The 25,409-nt window shown below is 36.1% G+C and overlaps 1 protein-coding gene across 1 annotated transcript in view; it reads right to left on the bottom strand.

Annotated features, from left to right (window-relative positions):
* MACROD2 (mono-ADP ribosylhydrolase 2) overlaps positions 1–25,409 on the bottom strand; it is a 2,026,697-nt gene that overhangs the window by 1,518,604 nt on the left and 482,684 nt on the right. The window contains exon 4 of the mRNA XM_039479347.2: positions 9,957–9,986. Within this exon, the coding sequence (XP_039335281.2) occupies positions 9,957–9,986 (30 nt within the window). The remainder of the gene's footprint in view (positions 1–9,956; positions 9,987–25,409) is intronic.

Here is a 25,409-nt window from a genome sequence, read left to right on the forward strand (position 1 = left end):
ACATACACATTAGGTGGGCCATTAACTCTATTCTGTGGGATCCCTTGTTCCTCCCTAGTGCCAAGTATGTGCCTGAATAGAAAAATGCTACTGTTTCTGGTTTCCTTTCACATACCTTAAGAGATAAATTCATCACATGTCCTCTCCTGAGGACTGTGTTAAGCTTACCTTCTCCTAGACTGGCAATGTTGTATGAAGCTGGAATTCCTCATACTCTAGTATGTAATTATTTTTGACTCTGGGTATTTAAATATTTGAAAGAAAGCTTCTTTACAATGACCACTATACATACAGATGAAATGAACTGCTATTAGAATATTCCTCTATCTATATTTATATGTAAAATCATCAGATTTTTGAGGGGTTAATTAAAGTAGAGCTACCTATATTATCTTCCTGTAAAAGAAACTCTCTTCTACTACACACAGATATCTGAATTTGTGTCATCCAACAATTCAAGTTATTCCCCTTTATTTGGATATACTATCACCATGTCTTGCAATTATCTGGCACCTTTCATCTTTCAGGTTTACACTATAATGATAATAATAATGACAACTAGAGTAATAACCATTTATTTAACACTCTGTAGTTGAAAAACATTTTACGGTGGGCAATTAGTTATTCCATGTCTGTAAAATAGTTAGGTATCATTATAACCTTCATTTCAGAAGAGGAAACTAGTACACAAAATAATAAATATTTCCTAACTCATTAAAAAAATTAATGACTTTTGGCCAAAGACAGAGCTGCAGCAATAAGAGATCATGTAACCCAAGGGACACACAGTGCCTGTGACTGAATCCTGGAGATCCTGAACTTCTTGCCATCAGCAACTGGCCAGATTCATTCATCCCTACAGTATCTTCAATTTGAGGGGTAAGTGAACAAGAGGATTCTTAACAGTGCCAAAACTAAAAAGATTATAAAAATGACTCCCAAAGAAATTGCCCCTCCTTGCGTTACGGTGGAGCTACATCAGATCTAGTAAAAAAACAAAAGTTCTCTGCCATAAACTGATGGAATATAACCTAGTGATTCCTTCAGGTTTCATAAAACATAATAGGCTTGACCTGCAGTATTTTGCTTGAAATTTGTTTCCTACTGTGTACCAGCACGTCACGTTCAGAAAGACTCTTTGGGGAAGAGAAATATTTAAATCAGGATCTCAATAAACATCTCTTTTTTTTTTTTTTTTTTTTTTTTTTTTGAGACGAAGTCTTGCTCTATCACCAGGCTGGAGTGCAGTGGCACAATCTCGGCTCACTGAAACCTCCGCCTCCTGGGTTCAAGCGATTCTTCCACCTCAGCCTCCCGAGTAGCTGGGACCACAGGCACGTGCCACCATGCCCAGCTATTTTTTGTATTTTTAGTAGAGACGGGGTTTCACCAATTTAGCCAGGATGGTCTCAATATCTTGACCTTGTGATCCACCCGCCTTGGCCTCTCAAAGTGCTGGGATTACAGGCGTGAGCCATAAACGTCTCATTTTTACAGTTTTGAAAAGATTTTACCTTTAACAAAAGTAGATAAGCTACACAAGCATTATACTGTAGCTACTATATAATTAGGAAGCTATCCAGACATATCCTGGCACCTGTCAGAGTACTTCCTAACTTTAACATATTGTTTGTAGATATTATCTGAACTTCCAAGCATTTAGGTGTCTTTTAGCTAGCCAAACACAGTGAGAGAACTTATAAGAGCCTAGAATTTTTACCAAGGTATTTCCACATCTGAAAAGAGGGCTTCCCTTATTTTTATTTTTTTCTTTACAAACTTTAATTAGTATCCTTGAGCATGATTTACTAATCTCAGCATTTTCTGGAAGAATGACTAAACCTCTATTTTTTTTAAAGTTAATTATGAAAGAAACATACCCATATAAATAATAGGCACCAAATATAAATCTAATTTTTAATATACAAACCCTAAAAATCAAAAGTAAAATGAAAACAAGTGATCTTAAAAGAGTATCCAGTTAAGAGCACCAACACAATTTTTCTTTAGTTAAACCTTACTGAAGCTAAACAAAACATAGAAACGCATTGTAGGATAACACTAGCGTACATATTAGTAATAAATGATGCCAACGATAAGTTACTTTTAGTATGTAAAAGACAAATTATTAATAAATTAAAATCCAACTATCACAAAGAGAATGATATAATTGGTTAAGTTCCCTCAATATGGTAAAACATGAATGAAATAATAGGCTTTCCCTCTTTCCATGTGATCTACAGAATGTAAATTATCTGTATTTTATTTCCCCACATATTCAATTACATACTGTTCTCTTTATTGCCCATTTAAAGAAAATGTATTTAAAGAAAATTATGAGATCCTGGCTAGAAGAACTTTTTAAAAATAAAAGATAATACAATGATATAAATAATTACTGTATAAATATGAATATAATCCTCAGGTTGCCTGCAATAAACATTTCTGAAGTTTGGATTTTTTTGATTTTCATTTAGAATTCACTTAAATATAGATTAACTTTCCAAAGCAAACTGGTCAAAATCGAACTATATAAACATGTCGAGAAGCCAGGATGAGGGATAGCAATAAGTCAAAGCACCTATTACATGTGATAGAACGAGCCAGGGTTATAAACATGAATATGAAAGTATCAGCTCTCAGGAAGTTTATGTCGTAATTGGGAAATCTACACTTCTAGGTTCAGGTATGGCTACAATGAGAAGGAACATTTAATTTGCATAGTATTGCCCTTTCAGCAAGGATCTTTGGTGAGGAGCTTCACTTAGAAGCGGGAGCATGTGTAGTAAACATAATGAATAACTTTGAAATTTAGCTTTAGAATGAAGGGATCACAGTAGCCAAAGTTAGAGGTGTAATCAACAAATTCTGTCCTTGGAATTGCCATTACAATAAGAGAGCTCAAGGCAGATGCATGGCTTGGATGTTGAACCCTCCCCACCCCACCTTTCTCCACTAGGAAGAGCATCTGGAAGGCTTCATGACAAACAGCAGGCAAGATTAAAGCAACCAGGGCTAAGTTAAACTTTTAAGAACAAAAACTAGACAAGCTCATGTGGTATGAAGAAAACGTATACTAGAAATTCACCTGGAGTCAGCAGCTGCAGAGATGGTCCCTAGACTGAGAAACAGGTGAGGTGATTAGAAGAGAAAGTGAAGCAAGGAGGAGCTTCCACTGGCGATGACCACCAGACTTTGCCCAGGTTGTTCTGAGGTTTGCTACCCACATCACCAGCACCAGAGTTCCTTTCTCCAGTTCTGACCTAACACTTTTCACTCCATTTTAAGTGGCATGCCGGGACTGTCAAAGAAAATTGCTTAACCAAGTCCTGGATAATATGATGGCAGAACAGTGAGGAGATGGCGGAGCAAGATCTCTACAGCGAAGAATAGGAAATACATCTGAATGGATCACGGCCTTCTGCTTCCTGAAAACTACTACTCATCACTCAAGACTGCTCCAGTGTCACCTCTTCTGGGAAGCCTTCCCTATCCACTACAAGCTGTTGATTTCCTTGTTCCATTTCATCTTCCCTGTGTGAAGAACCTATTTAGTTCCTACGATATTGATGTATAAATAAATACTTACGCCTCTGGCTGCACTTAGTTCTAAGAATCTTACCTACATTGATTTCAAGGCTAGTATACAAGAGGTAATCAGTGATTGCTATTGACTGAGAAAGACAAAAAAGAAAAGAAGGAGGGAAAGAGAGAAGGGAAAGAGAAAGGAAAGAAGGAAAGGAGGGAGAGAGGAGGGAAGATGGGGAGGGAGGAAGAAGGGAGGGCAAAGGCAGGTTGGCTCAGTGTGTAACTGAATGTTTTCAGACCTGGCCTGGCTCCTGGTCCCTAAGCCCCTTCCCTGTTCCTCACATCTAGGCCTCCCAGCCTTCTTTAGCAGGCTTAACCACCCACAGTGCCCAGGATCAATCCCACCTATGGCAGTCAAGATTCTTTTTTTTTTTTTTTAAGAGACAGGGTCTCACTCTGATGTCCAGGCTGGAGTGCAGTGGTGTGATCATGGCTCACTTTAGCTTCAGCCTCCAGAGCTCAAGTAGTCCTCCCTCTTCAGCCTTCCAAGCACCTGGGACCATAGGTATGCACAGCCTCGCCTGGCTAATTCTGTTTATTTTTTGTAGGAATGAGGAGTCACTATGTTGCCCAAGCTGGTCTCAAACTCCAGGGCTCCAATAATCCTCCTATCCTGGCCTCCCAAAGTACTGAAATCATAAACACAAGCCACCGTGCCTGGCCAAGGCAGTTAAGATTTAAACCTTATTTTCTGTGGCTTAGCATCACATCCTTTCCTGCAGCTCTGCTCCCTGCCGGAGTACAAAGGCCAGAGCCCCTGAGTTTCTCTTGCCATGCTGCTCTCTCTCGGGACTGAGAGGCTGTTGCTGTTCCCCAGGCCCATGGCTGGGGCTCCTCCCCTGCTCAGCACAGGCCAGCTGGCCAACTCACTACTGGCCATGCTTGACTGACTCTCCTGAGGAGCAACCCCCAACACTCTACCCTCTGTGAACTGCCTCAGTCCCTCACTGCTGACTGCTATAGATTCCTCCCAGCATGCCTGAAGCCTGGCCACATCTGGAGGTTTAACAAGAGTGAAGCAGAATCACTGGGGGATGTTGAGCGCTGGAGTAATGTGTTGGGAAAACCACTGTGTATGTGGAGGGAGGGTGAGAAGACACTCCACTCTGCTTGCGAATGTTTAAGACAAAATTTATGAAATCGTTCCTTCTTAAACACATTCAAAAAGCCCTTTAAACACATTGCTCTTCGTGTTAGGAATTTTGGGTAGCAACTCAGATCTTTTATGAAAAGAGTTGTTTTCAAGATATCTCTTCTGCCTTTTGAAGAAGGCATCCAATGTCCATTTGATTAATGCTAAAGCATCATTTTAACTCAAAAGACTATGCCAGCAGAATCCTTGGAACATCCAAAAGAATGTAGACAACTATAATTGCTCTAACAATTCAGCTGCACAGGGACCATGATTGGCCACAGGGAAAAGGTGGTGTTTACTGCCCAATCAATAATCAATGCTGACACACAATAGTAACTCAATTAATCTTTGCTGAGTGAGTGTGTACACATATGTGTGTCTATGTTTAGAAACAGATGATGGGTGTCTGGTGATGCACAAATACCATTATATAACAGCACATGGTTCGTGATTTCACTCCTCTTTTTTTGTCCTTTTTAAAAAAATGTCAATAGCTTTTGGGGTACAAGTGTTTTGTGGTTACATGGATGAACTGCGTAATGGCAAAGTCTGAGATTTTGGTGCACCTATCACCCAAGTTATAATTTTACTCTTTTTCAAGCATGCATTTTGGTACGTCACACTAACTCCTTCATTGTTTGAAGGGACATTACTAACAGACAAACATTATGAATCCTCTTTGCAAGCAGAACTGTCCAAATAAGAAATGAAGGAGATTAGAGGAGCAGCTACTAACACAAGGCACTGAACCTTGTCCATCTTGGGGCCTACTCTAAGGGGCAGAAGGAGAGCAGGAAGCCATCAGAGGTGGGGAGGCTCATAATGTGCCCTCTGTTCTCACATTGGACAAATGGTTTTGCATGCATTGCAGCTGAGCTGACTGCATAGAAAACAGCACTTGCTTATTAGATAACAGTACTTATCTATTAACCTGCCACAGATTCAACTCAGGAATAAGGTATCAAATTACGATATTGATACAAATGTATATGTTTGTTTTCTCTATGTGTATCTGTATATATGATTCAAATGGCAGTCATAAAGCTACGTGTACAAAAGGCAGTAAGTCACCACTCCGTCAGGAACCATCACTTTAAATGTTTAGCATTATCCCTCAGGTGCTTTGACAGACTGGAAGAGAAAGCACATCCCATAAACAATATCCTGCTTGGGTTCTATCAGCAGGTTCTGGTTTTGTGTTAACTATTATGTCAATGAAAAAGAAAAGATATTATCTGAAGCAAGAGATTGTAAATGCTGTTCCTGTCTATTATGTAATGATCCAAAAGGAAGTGAGGCATTAGTTCTTTAGTTCTGATTTTTCTTTCTACTTCTTTATGTATTTTAAGACTGGCTACAAGGACTTATATTTTACTATATATTCCAAAAGTACCAGCATCATAAGACCTTGTACATGTACAACATTCTTATTACAGATGGGTGAGCATGAATCTAAAATGCAATGTCTTCTAAGACTGAATCTCAAATGCACAAAAAAAGTATATGAATCTGGGCAGCAATCCAAGCGTACTGTAAGACAGTGCCATTGTATTGACTTTCAAGCTATCAATAGATCTCAAGACTTGTGAAAATAAGCCCAGGAATACAACATCCATGTCTTAACTGTATGTTTTCCTGTCCTCTTATTTATTTTTCCTGGTGTAAGCAGAGTTACTCACTGTTACTCTTTTCCTGGTGTAAACAGAGTTACCCACTTGTTACCCATCTGCAAACAGGGAGAGCAGAGGCATATTAAAAACCACAGTGCCAGGGCAAGGAGCCCTAAAGTGACAGTCAAGAACACTGTCTTCTCATTCCAACTTTCCCCTATAAGCCCTGCAACCCTGAAGAAGTTTCTCTAAACTATTAAAATAAGAACAGGTAAAATAATATACAGGATACCGTTGGTAATAATAATGGAAAGTTCTTTAAAAAAATTAACAGATTTTTAACATTCAAAGATTTTTAACATTCATGTAAATGCTTCCTGAAACATACAATTTGGTCACTATAGACCAGTCTATATTAACTTAAGAAATTAGTATATATCTGTCTCTGCCTTTAACCTATCTAGAAAATATAAACAGAAATGATTAATTTTACCAAATAAATTGGTAAAACTTACCAAATTTTAACTGAAATGACTGAGTAAAATAATCACATCATCTATGCTCATTACAATGAACTGCAGTCAGTGACAATACTTTCATAGAAAGATTAATTTCTAGCTCAAAGATGAAAATTCACATCAATGTAAATCTCTCACTTTAAAATCAGTACTGAGAGGATGACATGTTACCATTTTTAAGTCTTTCAGGGGATCTGTCTTATTGGTGGTAAGCACTCAGAAAAGAACAACAAAATGCTAAAAATTTTATGGCTAATACAATTTTGCATACAATAATTTTATCTACATTTCACGATCAAGTACTACTTATACAGAATTTGGGGGAAGCCCTCCTGAGGACCTAAAGAATGGCACTTAGGTCCCATTATAGTTTTTGTATGTGCTATCAAATATTCTTATCAAATTGTTTAGTCAATTAAAACATTATTCTTTTCAGGGACCTTTGAAGGGATATTAATTCATGTTGAAAAAAGGAATTTTTGATGAAATCCAAGAGAATTACATTGATTCAATTGCTCCTTATTGGATGATTACTAGCTGTTACTTTACAAATATCACTGAGAGGATTAAAAAGATTTATCATAGAATCAGAAGGTCAAAAATAAGCTCAGAGAAGGCTAAAAATATTCCTTAAATTTAATTTTTAAATACAGCTTTCCAAAAGTCAGACATGTATTTTAGAGCAATCTTGACATCTCCAGAAGTGCATAAATAAATTTAAACCTGTCAATGACCTACTTTAATGAAAGAAATTACAACCATCTTAAATACTTGTAATTTATCTTTAGGATGATGCTGAGTTGCTAATTTTATTATTCAAAAATTATAAATCATGACAAATTGAGCAAAATCAACCATCTAGAGGAAGACATGAAAATAAAGACTTTAGCTAAATAGAAAACTGAGTTGGCCTATTCCTGAATGTCTTATCATTGCTAAAAATTCATAAATCTTCTCAGAGAGGAGACAGGAATCATAGGAAAATACAAGCCTAATTACTAGAGTCAATTCTACATACACCAAGTATAAATATATATATTTAAAGAAAGCAGTTTGACAATATAGAAAGTAACTACCAGGCAGGTACATTACATTGCGTTCTTCAACCTCCACTCTCCCTTTCCTCCTTAGTAAATACAACAGTAATTTTTTTTTCTGATGAGTGCATTGCTTCTTGGAATAAAAGATTACATGCTAGGAATAAATATCTTAAAAGATTACATGCTAGAAATAAATATTTCCCGGGAAATCTGCTTAAAGAAAACTGACTTGTGTTTGGGAGCCCACATTTTTTCATGTTTTGCCTTTCCTACTTCTGACCTGTTCCATATTTATGCTGGTTAGAGCTCCAGCAGCCATTCCGCACCCTGAGGTCATCTTAGTATGGAAGCCATGCAATAGGAAAGGACAGAAAAGTGAGAGGTGAGTCTCTGATGACACCACAGAAACACCATACAATCATTCCAGCTTGTATCTAGACTACTTTAACATGAGACAGAAATACACTTCTAGCACCTTTAAACTACTGTTATTTTGGATTTTAATGTTTTTTACTTTTTCTGTTATAGCAGCTAAAGTGATTTTAACTAATATAGTCAATTTTTCAAAATACTCAAAAGTAATAACTGAATCATCTACCTAATTTGTTTTTACTTGATGACTGTTTACATAGACTCAGTTTTAACTTTTTTCTATTCTGTTAACAGTTTTTGTGAGGCTTCTTAAAATACTAATATATCTTGTAAGAAAATCAGCACTATGGACAATTTATCTTAAGAATGTTTTCTTCACATATTATAAGAGACAGAGAGAAAAAATTACTGGAAATTCAACTCCTAAGGAAAATTTTCCCTTCTAATTCCCCCAAATACAATAACCAGTACAATGAAACATCCTATAAATTTGTGTTTTCTAAAATAACTTAGGAAAAAAGAAAAGAAATAGACATTTATGAATCTTCCACTATTCCGTTACTTAGCAGATACTTTTGTTTAATTCTCCCAATCAACACTTTAGATAGTTAACATTATCCTCATACTTGAAAGATGAGGTAACTGAGGCTTGGGGATATTTAGTAATGCTTTCATGGTCTTCACACAGTAAGTCCAATTTCAAATTCCATACTCTTTTCATGATACTCTGGTACAGAACATGGATTGACATGTGAGAATATGAAGAGCACTTTCTAGTTCAAACACTTTTCTATTTTTCTTATTTCCAACATTGTTTTTTAAAAACAATTGTTCTTACAAAGAAACAAAAGTTAAATGTTCAATTTCCAAATGAAAATTACAACAAAACCTCCTGATGAAAGCCTAAGGCTCTGCAGAATCCTATTTCAACTATGTGTAAGAAAAAAGAGCAAGAGAGGAGGGAAGAAAAAGAGTGAGAGGGAAAGAGAAAACAAACCTAGTTATCTCCATCTCGGCCTTATATGAAAAGGACTCTGTTCTAATTGTATACTTTTTTCTCTCCTACTATATTATATATACTGGGACTATGAAAGCTTTCATCTTTCTAACCTAGAAATAAAAATACAAATAGTTACAAGATTTTAGTATCAGAAAAATTCCCAGTACAGTAATCTCTGTCTCCCTCACCTCACTTTGATCTCCGTCTCTTTCTCCTCTAACTGAGCAGAAAGAAAAAGCAAAGTGTCAACAGTAATTTCTTTTTTATTTTTCAAAGTAAGTGGCTGATATATTAAGCTCTCCGGCTACAAAGTCATGAAAAGCAAAAGAAAGTCATTATAGTGGAAAAAGAAACCACAGCCTCCAAATGTTTTAGAATTCATACTAAAAGTAACTCCGTACTATTACTATGTATACACATGTATTATGTGTATGTTCTCATAGTGTACAGCCAAAAGTAGAAATACAAAGTCTGACAAGAAAAGCTACTGTATATATCTTGAAATCAATTAAAATAACATTTAAGCAAACCAAGGTATTTATATTATAAATTATTGTTGGAAGATTATCATTTTTGTGGTTGATTACTACAACAAAATTAATTTTCTTTTAAGTGTCACAGAACTTACTAAATATCTTGTAGTTGGTACAGTAATAAAAATGTATTTTATGTTAAGTGATGTTCAGTACTTACCACCTCCTCCTCCAAGAAGACTGGCATTTGCTGTTTAAAACAAAACACAAGAGACATTAAATAATATGTATAAGAAACATAGCATATCAGAGTAGTTCAAGATTAAGCTGATAATGATCATATGTCTCATATACATTCATAAACACAAAATATTTACTTTTATTTAAAGACAGCCTGTATTACTATTTTATGATAGTATGAAAATTAAAATATTTCACTATTTTTATCTTTTTTCTCTTCAAATGGCTTTTATAATATATTTCCTTCTAATAAAATTAAGCACATATTGAGATTGTTTTATTCTCAGTTCTGTATCTAAATTAATCTTCTGAGTTCTCCATTTTATCAAGTAGAAGAGAACAATATTATTTAGCCAATTTCAATGATTTCAAAGGACAATGTAACAAAAAAGTATTATGGTACTTCAAATTAAGTTAAATACAATGGAACAAAACTATCACAAAACATTTTGCAGTAAGAAATAACTCCTAAATAATAACAATTTACTTCTTTTTCTATTAACTTTTTATTTTGAGGAAAGAAAGAAATGTTAAACAATGCTGTGCTATTTCTTACTATTTATTCATTAACCCAGCACACACATTTATAGGAGCTAAATAAGTATAAAACAATTCCATTTGGATTTCTTTCAAAAGGTCAAATATTCAGGAAGTTCCACTGCAGGTTTCTGCTGAAGTATTAAACAACTTTATGCATAAATTTATCCAAATATAATAACCAGAAAGCATAATTCAATATATACTACACTGAGTTTTAATACATAGAGTTCTTAAGTATCACAGAGATTATTTCATGCCACTAAAAAATAGCCCGAGAGTAATACAAGGAAAGTAGGTAGCAACCAAGCTCCACTTCTTTGTAAACACTGGGACTGTCTAACCGTTGCTCTTGCTAACTGCCCTCAGTGCTTTTGTCACAAACATGGTCCAAGAAGCAATGTCATTAATGGACCATAAACAAAACTCACTTCTGGTGTCATAAAGTCATCCACCGCCCTATCACTCAGGTCTGTAAGTGTGTGGTAGTTACACAGACAGTAGCCAAAACTTAAGGTCCTGCCCTGAATCTAGCTTTGTAGCTTTTGAAGTGGTCACTTGTTGAAGGGGCCTGAGGATAGACATTGAGAATTCTACTTGGTCTCACACCCTTTAGTGGAAAAGAGAAATTTCATGATCAACCCATGTCTGTAGGCTAAACCAAACATTTTCTAAAATCTTAGCTACATGCATTTATAAAACCACATGAAATTTCACACTCCTGCTGATTTTTTATTTTTATATTTGACTGAGAACTACCTCCCTATCTATAGGCTCTCCAGTTCCCTGGGACTCCATCTGTTGTCCTCCAATTTTGACATATTCATTCATAAGGAAAAAGGTATTTTTAACAACCAACAACAATAATAAATAGGAGCTCTTCACTTAAATTATCACGCTCAGTAGCACAATAAGACAATATAGTCTATTTTCATCCAATGTTTTGCTCAATAAAGGTGGAGGTTGCCTGTTTTGAGAGCACAGCCCAAGGCCCATCTGTTTAACCAGGCGCTTGTCCAATAGACGTGGGTGGATGGGTAGGTGTAGGGATTGGAATTCTGGTTCTGGCCAATCATCAAGTTAGTTTTTGTCAAATGTGTGCTCATGTATTTTACATAAGCATATCCAGTAACATTTTAACTTCACTATAGAACTATTTTACAAAATTGTGGCATTCTACATAGCACACAATCACTTTTAAGGTAATTCCATATGTATTACCATCCATGTAATAGAATCTTAATTTAATCTTGATTTAATCTGCTCAATCATATTCACAGAAGTTCCAATAACTATAAATCCAATAATGATTTTTCCAAGGAATCCATCAAATTTGTCTATTTTATACATTTCTATTCTCTAAAAAATAACAAAAAATTTGAATTTATTAGCAAAAATGTCAAGGCAATTTTCTTCAGTAAAAGTGATATAAAAATATGCAAGTAAAGGTGGAACTTCATTATTTCTAGTACTACTTTCCCTCCACAAAGCACTCCAGTAACTGGTTATCCAACATTCATTGGTCAGTTGGATTCATGTTACTTCTTCCATTTTACAGAAGTGAAATGATTTTGTGTGTCAAAAATTAATAATCATTTAGTTTCTATTTCATTATATCCAATAAATTGAGGTATATCCTAATTAATTGAAAGCTTCTTAAAGGCAAGGTCTGAGTATAATGGTTTGGCCTGCATCTAATAAATTTCAAGACATGTTTTCTAATAGTGAGATAATTGGTAGATTTAGTCAATTTCTTCATTAATACAAGAGGTACTTGTTTACTGAAGTGTGTGAAGAAAGCAAACTTTGACCATTTTTCTTTCTATAAAATCAAAGATTACTTAAGAAACTCTTAAAGCTTATTTGGAAATACTTAGTAAGAATGCATAAAATATATTTATGTCTCTATCTAAATTTATTCCTACAGGGAATTCTGGACATGTTTCCTATTAATCCTAGAGTTTCACAGAGAAAGAAAAAGAAGAAAAGGAAAGAGGAAAACTTGAAGTTCATGAAGATGATGCCACTGTTTCAGGATTTAAAAATCTCTTCATGCTTATGAAGCACGACTATTTTAATTCATATTTCCCTGAAATAAAATGTCTCCTTTATTACCAGTGGAAGGGAGGAAAAATCAAGTTACAGTTATTGTCTCAAAGACTGATTCAATGTAAAACTAAAATGAGCTATTACAAGATAATGAATTTGTGTATTGTACTTTTTCTTCCCCCTAAAATAAGTTCACGCAAGGAGATGGAGTTTTACTGTTCATAAAGTGAAAACAACATGAACACAAAATGGAGAAAACGGTTATCTGAAGCTAATTTCATAGTGTCAAATATGGAGAATTAATTTCCAATATCCTAAAAAATGGTTACTTTTTAAAATTTATGAGAACTTTTTTCTTTCATTTGAACCTAGTTTTAAATTTTTCAATTAAAAGTTTCAAATTTCTATAGCTATAAATATTCACTATTAAAGTATTAAAACAAAAAATGAATATGAAATAGGAACCCCTTTCTTGGGATAATTAGCCTAAATGAAAAATGATCATGGCAGTTGTCAATACCACATTAATATATGTTTTTCTCAAAATACAAATGAAAAAATGCTGGGAGAGGTAACTCACATGATCATGAGCCAGGAGGCTGAGGCAGAAGAATCACGTGAATCTGGAAGGCGGAGGTGGCAGTGAGCCAAGATTGTGCCACTGCACTCCAGCCTGGGCAACACAGTGAGACTCCAGCTCAAAAAAAAATAAGTGTTTCAAATACTTTTTTTTTTCTTTTTGCCCAGTAATTTTTATTACCTACACAGTAATTGTTTGTTTTTCCACTCCATTTCCACCCCACCCAAGACTATCCGTTAAACACACAAGAGTCTGGGAAACTAGTCTTTAAACATTGATTAAAACAATTTGTGCAGGGTTTTTGTTTGCTTTTCATCATTATAAAGGAAATTATACTTCTTTTCATCCTAAGAGAATCCTGACCACCTAGTTTAGTTTATTTATTCTGCTTTCTTATTACAATGGAGCACATGGGATATCAAAAGGACTGGGCAAAAACTTCCCCAGGAGCTCTACTTAAAACACCAATTTCATTCACAACATGCTATCCCCAAAGATAAAAAAGCTGAAATACCACCTTTCAGAATGGCACACATTATAGTCCCTATGGTTTGAAGCTCTAAGTAGGAAGTACTAAAAAATCTGATAAATTAAAATCCCAAGCGCATGCATGACTCTAGAACCGCTTTATATAGAAAGCAACCATCGCACCAGACAGCTGTGGAAATACAACCTACACTGACAAATACAGCTATTAGTTTGGCAACAGGCCACTGTCGAGGCTTTACTAGATTTGCACCTTTCAAACAAAATCAACAGAATTTCAGAGGTTTGGGGCAACAATGTAATTTCCTGCTTTGAAGGTGACAGAGAGAAAATTAAGAATAGGCTTAACTGATTCACATGTAGAAACCAAGCATAAACACATGATTAATACTTTACAGTTCCTGTTATTACAGAAATTGAAGAAAAGATTGATTATTCCAGTATTGTGTTGTTTGTTTGTACAAGCTGTCACTCACTATGAAGCCAAAAATATAATACAATGACCCCTACCTCTGATAAATAGGTGAAAAGGCATCAGAAATTGGAAGTCTTAATTGGGATGATTAACAAATAAAACAAAACAGAATTACTGCTGTTGAAGTACAAGGAAGGAGCTAGAGCTGCTTCTCGTTTGCCTCACTAGGTACTCAGTGACATCTAGGAATACTGTAGCATGGGGGGAAACAAAACAAAACAAAACACCAAAAGCTAAAAACAAACAAACAACCTCCCCCCCTTAGTTGATCCAACCCCTTCATTTTACAAAAGTAAAAAGCTAAAGAGGATCAAAGATGTTGTTAACTTACTTGTTTAGGATCAGATCCAGAAGAACCCACCATAAGATAGTGTCAATTTAGATGTTTAATAATAACTTCCTCTTAATAAATTATAAATATGTGTATGTGTTTCTGTGCGGGTATTCCAGCCCTCCCACTCCCCAAAATTACATCCAAAGATGGTTATAGAAAACAATATGCCTGGAGTCTACTGAATGTGACTCTACCCAAGATCACCTAACTGTTGTTAAAGGGTAAAGTAAAGCATTAGCAGGCAATTCCTAGAGTTAATTGTTAAAGAGTAAAGTAAAGCATTAGCAGGCAATTCCTAGAGTTCTATTATGCAATGTATCTAATGCAAAATGAGAGAAATCAGAATGTGCTGGATACCAGTCATCCTTTATCACACTAAATTGTAGATCAATTGTAATTTTGATAATGATGATACTGGCTCAGTTACAAAAAATGGGATTACTTGAGTAACCCAATCTGGGGCTTTCCAAAGAGTGAAGAAGCATATCAAAATAGGGAAAAAATTAGTTCAAATGTTTATTAGTTTTATGGTTATAATTATATGAGACACTTGAACAGCAGTTTTAACTTGCCTTTAACAAGAAAGGTTTTGAATAAATACAAACCAATTTTCAATTTAAGAAATGAAAGATGTGCTTATTTGAGAGAATATGATACACTTTTAGCCTGATTAAAACATAAGCCTCAGCATGTACCCATATATTGACACTTTTTGTGGAGCTGGCTGATTTGTTTCAACAAAACGAGGAAGCAGAAATATTATCTTACCTAGTACCTGTATTTCATTTTTCTTATAATATTATATAATCCTCAATTCTCTAAAATAGTGAAATAGCAAGTGAGATTTTTTAAAGGCTTATTTTATACTTTTATTTAAAGAAATCAGCCAGAAATTAATTCTCAGTCTTAATCAAAAGACATAAGCCTGAGATGCAGATGACCTCAAATGAAAAGGACTTGGGGCTAGTGAAAATGCATAGGATGATTCCCCTGAGAATTCTTATTAAGCTGTAAAATCCATGAAGGCAGAGGCCATGTTCATTGGTATCAATGGTACAATGCATGATTCTTGGCACAGAGCAGGTACTGAACAAATATTTGTTAAATATGTAACTAAGGGGATGAATGGAAGAGAAGAGAATGAGAGAGAGGGGAAAGGGAAAGGCATATTTCTGGGACAGGTGAGAGACCTCCAGTAATAGATCATGACTCCTTTAAATTTTGCAGCCAAGTGAGGCTCTGCCGGGATGTAGCCAGGCAGATCTAGGTCCAATTCCAGACTCTATCACTGACCTTGAGAAAGTTCCCTAAACTCCAGATTAAACTCCGGGAGTTTCTGTTTCTTAAACAGTAATTTGGTACAATACAATTACGGTCAAAGTACAGGTTTGCTGAGAGGAGTAAAAGTGGTAACTTACATGAATGTATATCACGGAGCCTGGAACATGCCACGGGTCAGTAAATGTCAGCTTCCCATTCCATGACCTGATTTACAGTGTCATTCCTTGCAACCATGCTAGGACGTAACAGAAAACCTCCAGTATTTCAAACCAAGCCCAAAATCTGGCACTTTGTGGGTCTGGGGCCACGTTCATCTTGGGGAATATAGTTTTCTGTGCCTAATCTGAGATGTTCACTGCTGTGCCCTCATGGGAGTTTAAGGAAGAACTTAGGACTTATGCACAGAAGAGGGTGAGGAACAAGGCCACCTTCAGATTTTAAAAAAGAATTCTGTCTTTGGGCTTAAGCCAATTAAAAAATAATTCTGTAAGTCCATAAAGTAAATGGATGCCAATATTTTGAATATTATGTTTTCCTCTTCTGGGTTATTTTGATTATTTAATTTTAAAAAAAAGTTGGGGCCAGGCATAGTGTCTCACACCTGTAATCCCAGAACTTTGGAGGCCAAGGCAGATGGATCACCTAAGGTCAGGAGTTCAAGACAAGCCTGGCCAACACAGTGAAACCCCATCTCTATCAAAAATACCAAAAAAATTAGCTGAGTGTGGTGATGCATGCCTGTAATCCCAGCTACTTGGGAGGCTGAGGCATGAGAATTCTTTGAACCCAGGAAGTGGAGGTTGCAGTGAGCAGAGATCACACCACTGCACTCCAGCCTGGGCGACAAGAATGAAACTCTGTCTCAAAAAAATTCAAAAACAAATATTGGCTATTTTATGTCAGATAGCTCCTGTTTATGCCTCAAAACCCATTCTCTATACGTGCCCCTGTTCTCTGCCCAAGGCTGCTGACATAGGTACTTGACATCAAAAGGCCCTCTCTTAACATCTGCCTTTACATGGGTTCAGTCAGTGGGGAGCCCTGGCAGACGATGGGAGAGATTAGAATGCATTCAACATTTTCTTCCCTGGTTCACTTCCTGTAGGCTTACTGTGAGTGGGCTATGTCCCTTGAAAGAAGGTCATCATTCTAATCAAGGTTCTTTACAACATGACTTTTTCTCTTTCTGGGTTATGATATCTTCCCCCTCTCCTTGTCTCTTTGTGCCTAGAGTGACAACAGCTGTGCTGTTGGTGGCTTCTGGTCCATGAAAAACTCCTTGAGGTACTCCTACACCACACCTGGCTCCAGCTCTTAAATTACTGTAATTTGACAGCATCATCTGTCTCCTGCTGGGACCTTAATTGAACAGGGATGTTTTATACAGACTGGTCACTGATGGTGGCTAGCCTAAATCTCACATTCCTTCAGAGGCTAACTCTTAGTCCAGATGGTTACAAGGATGGCTCCTGTTCTTATGTTTCCATTTGAAGAATGATCAACGTAGCAGACTGTTTACTTTGTTAACTAAAAAACATAAAATATGTAAGTAGAATAAATTACATTTAAAATACATAGTATACAAAATAAAAGATACTCATTTGAACATGTTAAAGAATGTAGTATAAGGCTGGGTGCAGTGGCTCACATCTGTAATCCCAGCACTTTGGGAGACCAAGGCGGGTGAATCACCCGAAGTCAGGAGTTCAACACCAGCCTGACCAACATGGAGAAACCCAGTCTCTACTAAAAACACAAAATTAACTGGACATGGTCATGCATCCCTGTAATCCCAGCTACTCAGGAGGCTGACATAGGAGAATCGCTTGAATCCAGGATGCAGACGTTGTGGTGAGCCAAGATCACGCCATTGCATTCCAGCTTGGGCAACAGAGTGAAACTCCAAACTCAGCTCCTCCTAGCTATCATTCCCTTCCACACTTTTCTCCCTGTTCTTATACATATATGCAAATAGCTGATGCTTCTGAGGTTATGACAAAAATAAAATCACTATGCAACATAATTTTCTCATTTACCAATATATCATGGCTCTAACTAATGAAATAATATATAACACACTATAAGATTCCAAAGTTTGAGTAAAACTATTCCCATTACTGATGGGCACTTACATTGTTTCCAGTTTCGCTGTTAGAGATAATGTTCTAATAAAAATCTGTGTGTTTGTATGTGTGTCTGTGTATGAATGTATGTATCCACATATTGGGGCTTCTATAAGTTTTCTAAAAAGGGCATCCTTGTACATTGTTGGTGGGAATATAAATTGTAAAACCACTAGGGAGAACAGTCTAGAGATTTCACACACACACACACAAAAACCTAAAAACAGAGCTACCATATGATCCAGCAATCCCATTCCTAGGTAACCAAAAGAAAGGAAATTTCAGTATCCCAGCATTTTAAAGAGATATCTGCACTCTTGTGTTTGCTGCAGCACTGTTTACAATAGCCACGATATGGAAGCAATCTAAGCACCCATCAACAGATGAATGGAAAAAGAAAACATGGTACATCTACACAATGGAGTACTATTCGGCCAGAATAAAGAATGAGAATCTGTTATTTGCAACAAGGACGGAACTGGAGATCATTATGTTAAATAAAATAAGCCAGCCACAGAAAGACAAATTTTGCATGTTCTCACTTATTTGTGGGAGCTAAAAATTAAAATAATTGAACTCATGGAGATGGAAAATAGAAGGGTGGTTATCAGAGGCTAGAAAGGGTATTCAAGGGGTGAAGAGGAAATGGGAATAGTTAATGGGTCAAAACAGTAGTTAGAAAGGGTAAGTAAGAACCAGCATTTGATAGCACAGCAGGTTGACTATAGTAAATAATAATTTAGTTGTACATTTAAAAAAAGAGCATAAGTAGATTGTTTGTAACACAAAGGCTAAATGTTTGAGGTAATGGATACCCCATTTACCCTGATGGGATTATTACACATTACATGCCTGTATCAAATAATCTCATGTACTTCATATATATACACATATAAACACACACACATCTACTATGTAGCCACAAAAATTAAAAATTAAAAAAGTTCTCCACAGTATTATGAGTAAAAGAACATACGTACTTTTTACATTTAAGAGTTTAAGGACATTATTTTAAAATGTATATTAAAATAAGTCAAAATTAGCTGAAATGTAACATGTGTAAGTATAGCTTGAAGAATACCTAAATCATCAGTATTATTTTATGTTTGTCAATAATTAATCTGAATCAAATGTTTTGGTATGTTAGATGAGATTTCAGTTCAATGGGCTGCTTCTGATGTAAATGTAAACTACATCAATGAAAAGTTTTCACCTATACTTGAAAAGATACTTAGTTTCAATTTCTGACAGATTTCAAATATATAAATTTTTAAATGGTCTGCTTTAATGTAAAAATAGTAAAACTATCTCAACTAATGGTAAGTCTCTTTAGCCACTTTCTTTTCATGCTTACTAGTAACAAAACATGACAGGTCTTGAACTTAAATGAAAATAAAAAACTCGGCTAGAAAAGATTAGAGTAAGAAATTTTCCAGTACTTTCTAATAAATTTCTTGGATATTTAAAGTATACTTTAGAAGCTTAAGGTTTAAAAACTTGAGACGATATTAACTTACTATAAAGATGTGGAAAATTTATCAAAAACCCACAAAGATATGTAAGAATGCTTCGGCTCAATAAGAATTTCAAAACTAAATATTATATTCCCATGATAATTCTAACCTTTCTGCTTCCATTCATCTAAAACCAACCATTAAGACACTTCATGTATGCCAACTATTGTACTAGGTACCCATTGCTTTTGTACAAGTATAGTGGAAGGCTAAAGAGAAATGTAATGCAATGGCTAAATGTAATCACCAGATAATTACTCAAATTTACATTTCTACCCTGAATCCTAACTAAAAAAAAAAATAGCTTACATTTATCATTTTTGTTAGATGCCAGGCATTTACTAGCTAATTTAGTAACCCAAAGAACCCAATAAAGTAGGTAATGTTGTTTATTTCCACTTTATATGTTAAAAAATTGAGACACAGGGGCCGGGCGCGGTGGCTCAAGCCTGTAATTCCAGCACTTTGGGAGGCCAAGGCCAGTGGATCATGAGGCACGAGGTCGAGAGATCGAGACCATCCTGGTCAACATGGTGAAACCCTATCTCTACTAAAAATACAAAAAACTAGCTGGGCGTGGTGGCGCGTGCCTGTAATCCCAGTTACTTAGGAGGCTGAGGCAGGAGAATTGCCTGAGCCCAGGAGGCGGAGGTTGCAGTGAGCCGAGATCGCGCCATTGCACTCCAGCCTGGGTAACAAGAGCGAAACGCCGTCTAAAAAAAAAAAAAATTGGGACACAGAGAGGTTAAGTAATGTGTCCAAGATCAAAGGTTGGCACCAGTATTTGAAGCCATGTAATATTACTAGAAAGTTCACACTCTTAAGCACCTCCCATAAGAGAAGCCAGGTCTCCAACCCACAAACAAAACATGACAGAATAAGGATTAAATTAGAAATTATATAATCCCTATTTCTGTATTTCTCTTTTTTAAACTACTGTAGCATATGAAGACTTTCTCTAGTAGTGCCAACTCTACTTACACTAAATTAATGAAAATTCAATAGAACATATGTTCCCATTTCTTCTTTTTCCAATCTAGACATCACTTTAAAGCAATATTCTTCTTCCAGTTTGTGAAAGTCTTGTTACACATCTAAAGTGTGCTGATTCACACAGAAGCTGACCTGGCTTTTCTGCATCACCCTAACACAATGCTTGGATCATCAAGCAGTTTGATCTAACTACTTGCACAAATATCTAACTTATGATGTGGTCAACTTAGGAAAATCATAAAATGAGCTCTTGTGTGATTCATTTCCATTAGAAAGTTATGCTCTGAATCACCTAGCCAGTGGACAAGCTGACACATATTTTAGTAAGCTTACCAAGGTGGAAAATATGCCCAAAATAACCAAGTAATGGAATATATAAATAGATACTGAAGACAGTTTTCTAAGCATCTATTATTTATCAGGCACTGTTTAGGAGTTGATCGTTATGATATCTGTAATCCTTCAAACCATCTTGTGAATTGGGAATTTTACTTTTCCTGTAACAAATGAGGAAACTGAGGCTACAGTGAGGCTAAATTACTTGCTCAAGGTTATGGGCTGGTAAGTCTATTCAATCCAATGCTTGAGCCCTTTCATCCAAAATCAAACAAATGTTCTTTCCAGTATGCCAGACTATCTCTTAAGAAATCATTTTGTTTCTCCCAAATTCTTTCAAAATAGATGGATATCCAATGCCCACAAAAAGGAATGTATTCAGTTAACACCAACATCAAAGGCAGTATAACTGTTTTTTTAACCAAAGTTACTAGAAAAAATAGCATTTACACACATCATACAACTTAAAATTGTAAAAATTTAAATATTTTGCTATACCTTTCCCATATTATTTATTAACGTTATTATAATCAGAAATTCTGATGTCACAGATTCTGGAATTATCCATGAAAATATTCCTTTGAAATATCATATTTAATATCCTGATAACATTAGCCAAAATTTGACATTTAAAAAGATAAAAATTCTCAGTATGACTTTAGGTAACATGAACAATTAAACATACACTGCTATTAATGAGGGCATATATGTCTTAATTATCAATGCTTAAAGATTAGCTAAATTTAGATTTATGAAAATGATAATAAATAGTACATTAAAGTTTGGCTCTCACCAAATAAATGCAAACTGGCTAACCTAATATTTTATATGCTTATAGTAAAATTCACAAAATGAAAGTAAAATATATGTTTTCATTTATCCTAAGTTTTCTATCATTAGCCCTCCTCATCCTTGAATTCAAGACCATCAAATAGAGGATCTTCATCGTAACCTGAGATAGCAAATAAAAAACCATAATTTTTCTTTCCTAGTCTAATAATTTAATTTCAAATTGTAATTGCCTTCTATTAATATATAATAAAAGTTACATTATTTAAGATTGCAATAAATACATTATTATGTTTACATCAACTGTAAGTATAAAATAGTCATCTCCTTTAAGACATGGAAAAATATAACTTTATAAATATTGTTTAATTATTTACCATACAAGACACTTTTTTTTTCTGTACACAGAAGACAAATTATAATTTGCATCCTGCAGACATCAAAAAATACCAATTACTTTTGTTATTACAGTTCCATCAGGCCAGCTGTGGATTCTATAATGGAGATTAGTTTTACTCTGCTGCACTGAAAAGCATTGATATTAATCTCAGACAAAAGTATTATCATTGGTAAGAAGCTGATTACTGACTACAGAGGCTTTATAAAATTATTATTATTTAACAAATCTCTCAGGATAACTAAATAATACTTACTAAAACTAGTTGTAATTCTAATGTCACTATGAGACATCCAAAGACTAGAAATAAAATATATGCAACAACAAGTAATAAGAGAATTTGCATATGGTATCTCAGATGCAATAGATTTGGTGTCTATAAAAAAAGTATTTAATATTAATCCTTAGTTTCATCAATAAGTTATATAATTTTGGGCAAGTTAGCTAAACTTCTATGCCATTTATAAAGAATACAAATTTTAATTTAATTATTTTAAAACCGTTTGTTAAGTAGTCACTATTTGTGGCTGTTCTGGAATGATTGCTGGAAATAAACAGGTAAGTAAATAGTCACATTAAATTATATAACTATAGGCCAGGTGTGGTGGCATAATCCCAGCACTTTTGGAGGCTGAGGCAGGAGGATTGCTTGAGTCCAGAAGTTCCAGTCTGTGAAACATAGAGAGACTCTGTCTCTGCAAAAATAAATTGCTGGGCATCATGGCATGCACTTATTAGTCTTAGCTACTCAGGAGGCTGAGAGAAGAATATTGCTTGAGCCCAGGAGTTTGAGGTTACAGTGAGCTATGATAGTGCCTCTGAACTCCAGCCTGGGTGATAAATCAAGACTTTGTCTCTTAAAAAAAAAAAAAAAAAAAAAAAAAAGATCTGCCGGGCGCAGTGGCTCAAGCCTGTAATCCCAGCACTTTGGGAGGCCGAGGCGGGTGGATCACGAGGTCAAGAGATCAAGACCATCCTGATGAACATGGTGAAACCCCGTCTCTACTAAAAATACAAAAAATTAGCTGGGCATGGCGGCGTGTGCCTGTAATCCCAGCTACTCAGGAGGCTGAGTAGCCTAAACCCAGGAGGCGGAGGTTGCGGTGAGCTGAGATCACGCCATTGCACTCCAGCCTGGGTAACAAGAGCAAAACTCCGTCTCAAAAAAAAAAAAAAAAAAAGATATATAACTATAATACATAAATCTATAAAGTATGTGCTGTTATTTTTATAATAGATAAATGAAATATTTAAACATCAGAATCATGATATTGAAGATGCTTTAAAAATTTTTTTACAGGTTGATAAGAGTTTATGATATTCTATTTTACAAAATTTTGCTGAAGCTGAAGTCTGGTGAAGGTAGCATAATTTATTATTTCTGGTTCCTCCTCCCACCCACTCCTGCTAAATAAAACTGTAAACCCTGGAGATAATGCAAGAGGCAACCAAAGTAAAACTCTGAAAGGTACAAGAAGGAGGGTGAACTGATTAGAGAACCCAGGGCTGGAGAACAGCACAGTTGCAGGGCATCTTACAACCTCCCACCAAAAGAAAGAAGGTGACCCACGTCCAGTTTCCTGACATCCCACGTAACAACAGAAGGCAGCCCAGGTAGGTTCAGTTCTCCCTGGGATTGAGCAGGTGTGTCACTGAAGATAAGCTGATAAAACCGGCAGGAAAAATGCTCTCCTTCTCAACAGGGCCTGTGGCTCCCCTCTCCCACCAAAAGACACAGGCAAGCACCAGCAAGGGGGCATCGGGCCTCAGCAGCCACCTGCCAGGAGGATCTGTGGGCCTGATTTTCCTCTCCCACACCAAGGGATGCTGATGGCCGGGGAGCACTGGCAATGGGGATCTTACCACAAGCACCCAGCCCAGGAAGGGCTTTCCATCTCCCACAGACAGGGACTTCCTATCTCAACAAGTTTCTGGCCTCAGGGTTCATTTCTTTTCCACCAGGCCTGAGAATCCCCTCCTTCACCAAGACACATGCAGGTGGGAGCTGCTGGTAAGGGAGCAGAGGAGGGGAATCGCCACTATGATAAGCAGCTGGGCCTGGAAGAACTCTTCATCCAGTCAGGCCAGAGATTTTCTTTTCCCTATCTAGAAACATAAAGAAGCCCAGCCTAAAAAAAATGTGTTCTGTCCCCTCAGGCATCACAGTATAGACCACAGGGAACCCCACCTGCACCAGATACACCAGGCCCACCAAAATAAGAACACAAAATCTTGGAAAATTAAATTGTCCTTGGAACTACTGCCCACTAAAGTAGGCTAGGACTTATGATCTAACCCTAACAGAGTTACTACCTACTAAAATAAAAGATTTAAATAGGACCCAGAGTCTCCTAAAATGAACAGAGCCTCAGAAACCCATGGGACCAAAACAGAAGATCCCAGAAGTTGAGGAGAAAGCGAGTAGGCCCTGAAAGAGTATTGAAAGAAAGAGCAGCTGATGAGGTCATAAATTTTGTGAAAGCTGTAGACCAACAGATTCATGAAGTGAACCCCAAATGAGATAAATTTGAAAAAAGAAAATCCATGCTATAATTAAACTTCTGAAAGCTAAACACAAAGAAAAAAAAGCTGGAAGGCAGCCAGAAAGAAATAGAACATTTCCTTTAAAGGAACAACATCAAATGACAGCAGATAATCCTTAGCTGGCAGCCCCTTCATTAATTACCTCAGCAGAAAACAGCTCACTCCAGATCACGCCCCTTCCCTGGATGGCTCATATCCAATATCTTGGGGATATGAGTAATGACCGCCTGCCCAATGCTGATACTTGTGGGCATATAAAGGCCCAGGCCTTGCCCCAGCTGAAGACAATTCTGAAGGGCCATATCAGATTCCTGAATGTTCACCTGAGGCTTTTATTGAGACTACGACATAGTTTAATTTCTCCTACTACCCAGTTTTGCTTTTTTCCCCCATTTTTCCACAGGTTTTTATTCTGAAAATGCTCCCTGAGTAATATCCTGCATGCTAATCTTTATCTCAGAGTCTGCTTTCTAGGTACCTAACCTTCAACCATAATCATGGGAGTGGGTAATAGCAGGAGAAAGCAAGGCCTAATCAGGAGGCATTTAAACTAAATGGAGTGAGGCTGTGATCACTGGAAGCTCTCTTTAGAACATGGGGCATCTGATGCCTCTTGGCCTTTAGTTTTAGTTTTCAATTCCATTGCAGTAAGAAAAGTCTCCCTCAACGTCTTATTGTATTAAGCTAGTCTAAACGTTCACTTACAAGTATTGCTTCAAATTAAAATTCTAACATTTCAATTTTAAAATTGGACTTCAAACCTCCAATGAGTAAAGTAAAATTAATATATATAATATTAATGATAACGATGCCAGTTTATGGAGTCATTGTTGGAGCAAGTGTAAAAAGTATACTTTTTGAATACTTTTTAAATGAAACAGTATAAAAAGCATTCTGAAAACATTTTTTTCTTAAAAAAAAAAAAACCTGGAAAGAAGTAGACCTATATATATTTGTGTGGAATAGGCAAGGAAGTAAATTATTGGACACAGAAC

Source organism: Saimiri boliviensis, chromosome 9 (genome assembly GCF_048565385.1).
Source record: "Saimiri boliviensis isolate mSaiBol1 chromosome 9, mSaiBol1.pri, whole genome shotgun sequence".
In the NCBI taxonomy this organism is placed as follows: Eukaryota; Metazoa; Chordata; class Mammalia; order Primates; family Cebidae; genus Saimiri; species Saimiri boliviensis.